The sequence below is a fragment of the Limulus polyphemus genome, unplaced genomic scaffold, assembly GCF_000517525.1.
Source record: "Limulus polyphemus unplaced genomic scaffold, Limulus_polyphemus-2.1.2 Scaffold250, whole genome shotgun sequence".
NCBI classification, from domain to species: domain Eukaryota; kingdom Metazoa; phylum Arthropoda; class Merostomata; order Xiphosura; family Limulidae; genus Limulus; species Limulus polyphemus.
Window position 1 is genome coordinate 360,923 of NW_013665860.1, and position 8,026 is coordinate 368,948.

Sequence of the window (8,026 nt, forward strand, 5' to 3'; positions counted from 1 at the left end):
AAAAGTTAAAGTATTAAAACTAATAGCATGTATGTATGTATGTATGTATGTATGTATGTGTGTGTGTGTGTGTGTGTGTGTGTGTGTGTGTGTACAGTTCAAATGTTTGATATTTAGTAGTAATCACATTACTTGAACTTTTTTTGTTGTACTGATAACAAATACATATTAGACAAAGCTGGGCTGTTACGTAAATGTAGAATAAAAATCTATATTGTGAAAGGTTAAAAATTTGTATTTTGTTTTGTACATTGAAAGATAAAGTTTATATAATTATTGTATGATTTTCATTTTTTGATAACATGAACAAATCAAAATTAATAAATTTTATTACATAAAACAATACATTTCCATCCATTTTGTTTTTCACATTAATTAGTAATTTCTTCTCTGATCAACATAACAATATGTTTAGTTACTAAATAAATGCAAGCCTTTTCCCTACAAAAAAATAAAAATAAGCAGAATAATGTAAGCAATATGCCACATACTTGTGTTTATTTGTTTGGCATTATAATATAAAACTAGATATTGGAATGTCCATAGTTTATGTATTTCTTTGAACAAATAACTTTTAAGTGACCTTTGGTCACAACTAACTATTCTCTGAAAATTCTTGTTAAAGGCCCCATGACATGAGAGATACATAAATTATGGAATGCTGCATGGTACCACCAAAAAAATGGAAATAAAGAATTTTCAAAGTTATGTTTTCTAGACCTAATAATGACTTACTCTATAGTTTATCTTGATGTTTATCAAGTCACAAAATTTTATGAAACAAAGGTGTAGTATTTTGAAAATGTGGGTGTTCTGTAGTATTTCTAATGCTTGTAAGATCAGTCCCTTGTTCAGAACTGCTTACTATTCAACTGTAACTTATAAGTTAGTCAGATGATGAAGCAGACTTTTCACAATTACTTAATGACACATTAAAATAAACAAAGAGAAACTTGAAACAGAAATTGAAATATGATGAGGTAAATTAACAAAATGATGATAATGAAGTAACCTGGTGACCTGAGAAATTAAATTTCAGTACATTATTTCTAAGAGAGGTGAAAAAACAAGAGTTTAAATCATGTTAACCTACTGATGTGACAAAAAAATTAAATTTTAGTTAATTCCAGATGGTAAAACCATCCTTAATATACTACATATCTAGCACTAAAAATTATCTATATAAACAAACATAACATTAATGTACACTAGTATTATTGTATTTTTTCAAATACCTGTTGAGCTAGCTCTTCTAAAAGTTCAAGGTCTTCTTCCATTTCTCCCACAGATGCTGTATTTAAAATATAACTATTATTTTATTTCAAAACCATATACAAAACATACTCCCGAGTTCTTTCAATTATAAGTTAACTTGCATTCATTTTTAGGCAGAAACGTATGCATTGGTGGAAAGAATTCAGCATAAAATGGTTTGTTATTATAATTGTGAAAAAAAAAGGCAATGCTTTGGATTGAATTAAATGTCATCATATCCTTCCTTTTTCAATTTTCCAAACCTGTTAATTAAATTTATTCGGATTTTAATTTTTCAAACTGATCCACACTAAGAAAGCATTATCAAGTACCATCCACTTTTGATTTGGTTGGATGTAAAAATTTTAATTTGAACTGCAAGACAGAAAGACATATTTGGTGGGCTGATTCCAAAACAAAGTTTTTCAGTACTCCTTTTGATTTAATTCTGAATAGATATTTGAACTCCTGGCAATATCTGTAATCTGAAATGCCCATTGGTATGGCCAAACTTGCACTAGTTTCCAGGTTATGAGAAATTAAAACCCATTCCAAAATCCTACACAAAACATATAACTGGCCACATATGTTGGTTCCTCAGCTCAATAAATCAATTTTCTCTGTGGTTTTAGAAGTTCTGTCAATAGAGACAGCTAAAAAAGGGCTCAATACAGCTTACTAGCCATTGTAAGGTGGATACATACATGTGGTACCTGTCTGAACATGAATACTTTTATTTTGTGAAACAGGATCACAGTCTGGCTAACCCCCCTAAACTCTGGGTCTTCAAGGCCAAACACTATTGAGAGGTTAATTATTTTTCAGTAAAAGTTTTTATGAGGTTAACAGAGAATATATTTTTTGGTTTTAACATGAATACAGGAAACCATGACACCCTTCTGTAGCTCACCCAATTCTCCAAAAAAATTCAGTTTCAATGACTTACATACTGGGTGTTTAAATTAATTATTTCCTTACTGAGTAAACAAAATCACTGAATGAATAAAAAAATTGGTATAAAACAAATTTGGCAAGCAGAGGCTTAAAAAATTAAGGTGTCATGTTTCAATCCAGGTTTTCTTAAATTAATGAGACTATGAATATTTTATACAACAAAAGGCGCACCCAAACTAAAACATATTATTTATTCATTGTTTCACAGAAAGCCATACACACAAGATAAATCAAGCTTAAGATACAATAGCTAACCAAATAGTGTGTCCCACAATCAAAGTGGCTCACCAGGGGGGAGTAACATTTCACTTCGAATCAGTGATGCTGCACACATTCCACCCAGATAGGCAAGTTCTCTCTCCAGGTGCCTCAAACCTTCCCATCCACTAGCACTTGCTCGAATCACGTGGCCATTAGGGTGAGGGCACTCATATCCTACAACCTGACACCGAAAACCATAGAAACTTGCTTTGTCATCTTTAATATAGTCTGAAGCAGTCTCCAAGGAGAATACCACTTCATTACCTGAAATAAAATAAAAAAAGTTAAAATATAAATCAGTCATGATGACTAAAGAAAAATCAATTTCACTTTTCCTGATAGGTATTTGGCATTTACTTGACATCCAAGAATGACTTATCACACTTCTGAGAGGGTTTACCTTATTTTTGGACTTGTTTAACACATTCAGGATTACCAAATAAAGCTTAATCTTTAACCCTCTCTGCCCGGGAATCATTAATTGTGCATGTCTTAGTGACTTACATTCAAAATTTTATTAAACTACTTTTTGTTTATGTTATACCAATTAGTATAGCATAATATCAAAGCTAATAATTCATATTTTAATAGTATACAAGTTTTAAGTTCTTAACTTTATAAGGCAATATTTAAATAAATCCTGAATTTCCCCTAGTATGATAAATGTAACCTATTTTCTCTAGACATCCCCTCTTCTATATTTTGTTCACCACCTCTGCAATAAGTATGAAATTTAACATACATTTCTCACTATAAAATCGTCATTGCACAGACAAACCATAATTTTTATAGCCTTCAATTTTGTTTGGCTACAGAGCCATCAAATAGAAAATCAGACCTGTCTTGTCACACCCACCTCTCATATCCTCTTTTTTCAGGATTTGTTAATATTTCTCTCTTATGTTTAATTCTATATTATTTATAACCAATAGAAAGCCAAGGTTTTCATCTATCAAATGATGTATTATATTATGTTGTTTTCTGAACAGAGAATTGTCAATTTCTCTTTTAGTACAAGCTTTGTTAACTTTACTCTAAGGAATGATAAGGATGATCAGAGTTGACATGGTAATTTTTTATAGTTGGGATAAAAGCTAATAAATTAATTGTTAAAGTTAATTATTTGAAAAAATGTTTGAGAGTTGAGATAGAAAGGTGTAAATGTGTAGAGATGAAGAAAAGGGATCTCAGTAATCTGAACATTTTGATGTCAAAACATAGGAATAAACAGTACTGGACATCAGTATGTTTTGAATATTGATATTGAGTTGTAGATGAGATGTGATTTTGATATGGACTTAAAATTATTGTTAAATGTGCAGTACAAAAACATTTCAACAGTCCTCACTCTCTTTCTAAATATATATATAGAATATTAATTACTGTCCAGAATGACTTGTGTAGTTTTATATATATGATAGAGATTGTGTTTATATAAAATATTAATTACTGTTCAGAATCACATATGCCATGTAATTCTTTCTTTGGTCTATGTATGTTTGTGTATATATATGTGATAGAGATCTTGTTTATATAGAATATTAATTACTGTTCAGATTGACTTATAAATACATTGAGTAATTCTGTATTGCTCTTATTGTTACAACTAGCCACTGATAAGTATGCAAAGATAAATCAATACATGAGATGTAAAGTTTGTAAACAGTGATTATATACTGGGTTTCATATTTCATTGAAATTATTCATTCTACCTGTTTTACTTAGAATGGGAAATTGTATTACTTTCAGGTATTTTGTTTTGCACATATATCAGGTAAATTTATTTTTAGGGAGTAGTTTGTGGCTGTCATCTTATGAACATCGAGAAAACATATCTTTCATTCCATTTGAGCATAAGTATTGGTTCAACCCTTCAGTAGATGGTGTTATTCAGTTTTGGACTTTTGTGATAATCCTTCAGGTAAGGAATTTAGCTTACACATTAAATATTTCAAATTAGGATTTGAAGTAATTTTAAAGACATTGCTGAATTTATTAAAGTGATAAAAAGTACAAACTAAATGAGAAGTTACTAAAATCATTACTATCCTGTTTTGTTTTATTTAATAAAAGAAGCATTAACAACCAGTTAATTTTTACAGTTTTTTTCCACACTTAAATGTTTTATGGAATTACTTTATGTACCTTTTTAAAGATAAAAGCTTATTCAAATAAAGTAGCTCGTCTCTATCATAGTCTTTGAACTTTTCTTCTGGTTGATAGTAAAACATATGGGTAGACCTTCTATACATGTTTTCATTTATCTCTTGTGCTATGCCTACATCTGTTTGTTAAGTGTATCATTATGCATGTGTATTCTTTGATATTAAGTGTTTTTCATAAATTCTGAACAAGTAGGACTTTAAATACTTTCTGCTATATTTAGTATAAAATGTAGCCTATGGATTGGGTAGATTAAGAGTTCTGTATATAGTAGCTCTGGTATCTTAAAAAGCCATTTGATAGACTGTGTGTGTTAATTTTAGATGCATGAATTATGAATTATTGAATGTAACTTTTTATATTTTTTATATCATGGTATACTTTTTAAAAGGATCGTTTTATACACTTGCTTGACTTACAGGTAATGATACCTATTTCGCTGTATGTTACAATTGAACTGATCAAACTAGGACAAGTGTTTCACATCCACCATGATGTAGAGTTGTATGATGAACACACTAACAAACGAATAGAGTGTCGAGCACTTAATATTCCAGAAGATCTTGGTCAGTTGCAGTTTGTATTCTCCGACAAAACAGGAACACTCACAGAAAATAATATGATGTTTCGACGATGTACAATTGGGGGTGTTGACTACAACCATCACACTTCAAATTTAGCAGGTAGTATGACTTTCTATTTTTATTAAAGATTTCTTTTTTCATGTTTTATTGTACATGGTTTTGTATAAAATGAGAATAATTTTATGTTGCTTTAACAAGAAGTATTATACATATGTTTAGCTGTATTGGTTATTAAGTGTTAAACCAATTTTCTTTTCATATCTATACTTATAGTTCTGTGTTTTGAAATATTTGGATTTTTATGTTGTTTTTTCCTATTAGATAGAAGGCACTTGGTAATTAGTTCACCAGTGAGCTAAAAGACTATTTTTGCATGAATTATGAATAATAACTAAATTTGTTTTAAAGAAGAAAAACTAATGTTTTTCTGCATTTCGGATGCTTGTACAAATTCCAAGTTTGATGAACTTCAACAAATACAGTAACTTTTTTTAATGTCTTCAATGCTTACATATGGTTTTTCTGATACAGTAATATTTTTTTTATCAAGAGTGATATTTTGCAAGCTGAATGTATCAGATGCTTCTTATTGTGTGATTATTAACTAGATAATACAAAACTAGAAGCTGGGGATGAGTGGAAGGGTATTGAAAAACATTCCAAAGTAAGTTAGATCCTATTAATTATCTATTTGTTATTAGCATTTTTGATCATGTAAGCATGATCACGAAACACTGAATTTGTATATAACAATATATGTTCTTTCTTTTTTGATTAAAAAAAATGGCTGCTTAAAATTTGGTTTAGTTTAATCATTAAATGTGTTATTAACTTTTTAGTTGAATAAAAACATCAGGTTAGCCTTTATTTCAGTTTTTATGTTATAAAGAACTTAAGACTATGGTAACAGTCAGTGCCTCTGTTAGACTGATAGATGTGCCTTGTAAAATGAATTTAAAACCTTTGGGGTAATAACAACTTTGCTTTTGTGATTTAGTTTTTCACAACTATTTGTTATATTCTATAGAAATATATTTAACCTAAGACATGCTGTCAAATACCTAGCTTGACATAGACATTTATTGAAGAATAAAAACATTTAAGTTCCTCACTTTATTCAAAACTTGAATGTACTCTTAAAACAGCATGAGTAATCTGTAGTTGTACATTTATTTTCTAGATTTCTAGTAAATACTTCATGAAGAAATAAGTTATTGCAAAGCAGTCATTGAGTAGTAAAAGCCTATATCTCTTTAACTGTGTTGAAAAAAAAAGTCATGTTGTTGTTAAACCTAATTAACGCTCTCAATATGGGATCGGTCAATTTGACTGACCACATGACCTCTTTGTACTCATTTAACATCTTTATAGATTTGATACTACTAACTTTTAATATAGTGTGTATATCTTTCACATGCAAAAAATCATATTTTTAATAAACTAAAAAAATATTTGTCCATGAATATATCGAGTATTTGTTTTGAATAATCTGTGTGCAAAGTGAATTTCATGTTAAGATAAAAAATACTTTTCTTCATCTCAAAAATATTAAATTTAATTGTGTTATCTCTGAAACTGCCTTAATTCATTTCAAATATTTGTTTTCAGTAAAACTTTATATTCTGTTGTTTTCTCTATCTTAACTGCATACAAGGTTGGTTAATTTGACCAACCATGTAACCAGCAAAAAAAAATTGAAATAAATCTAAATTACTCTCTTTTTTTTCTTTCTAGAATGTCTTCCAATTGTAACATAAAACTACATTGTTTATCCTAAGTAGCTTTAAACTTGTAACAGAATACTTATAATTAAATTTTATTGTTTTATTGCCCTTTGAACCAAGTTTAACTACTATTTGTGCCATTATAAGTTGTAAATTGTTTGGGGAATGTGCAGCTCACTTTATGCTATCAAATAACATTACCCATGAGCTGCATACCTTGTGAAACATTTTTATTATATTATTATTACTATTTATTTATTTTACCTGATCTAACCTTAACTAACATAAAAAATAAAGATGAATACAAGAAATAAAGTACTTACTAGTGTCTTCTTTTTTTTTTTTGTCTGTTGACTGTTAATGACAATTAACCCTACTTTTTTTTGTGCTAAAGCACTAAATAACTTTTATTTAATTAAATAATGCACCAGAGAACATATAATAATAATCATAACATGCAAAAAGCAGACAATTTCCTCTAAATATCACAATTTTTCTGGCTTCCTAACTATGCAACAAGAACTGTTCCAAATTCATCCTAGCTAGTCAATATGTTTCCCATGATAAATATATCTTATGGTGATCCAAAGAGAAGATTAATCTTTCTCTATCTAGGTTTTTCTCATAACAGTATTATAGATATCTCAAAGCACTCCTCCTACTTTGAGAAATCAAGTGTGATGTGACACAAACTGGATTTTATATAGATTGGATGATTTGTTGGAAAAAGGTTTGGTGCTTTTGCTGATACTTTCATTTACACTTATAAGGTTTCACGCCCCCCCCCCCCACACCTCCTCATATGGCCCCCTTGCACCCATGTCACTAAGATTGTAATGGGTAGACAGTAATCAAACTATTCTATCTGGATAAATGCATGCATTTTGGCTTTTATGGTAAAGTAAGAAAGTAAAGACAGTGTGAGACCACCTAGCCTAAAGTCAAGTGCATAAAATTTATCATGAAAGTAAAAAAATATCATATCTATTCAATTTTTAAACTTAAATAGTTTCTGAATTAAACTATATTAGGTTATACTTTTGTTGCTGAGCAACATGACATAAAAGCCAATTGTTGGAACATAGT

The 8,026-nt window shown here is 29.3% G+C and overlaps 1 protein-coding gene across 1 annotated transcript in view; it reads left to right on the top strand.

Annotated features, from left to right (window-relative positions):
* Positions 1-8,026, top strand: part of LOC106478796 (probable phospholipid-transporting ATPase VA) — an 82,841-nt gene that overhangs the window by 26,877 nt on the left and 47,938 nt on the right. Inside the window, exons 7-9 of the mRNA XM_022382460.1 lie at positions 4,260-4,390; positions 5,054-5,315; positions 5,825-5,880. Of these exons, the coding sequence (XP_022238168.1) occupies positions 4,260-4,390; positions 5,054-5,315; positions 5,825-5,880 (449 nt within the window). The remainder of the gene's footprint in view (positions 1-4,259; positions 4,391-5,053; positions 5,316-5,824; positions 5,881-8,026) is intronic.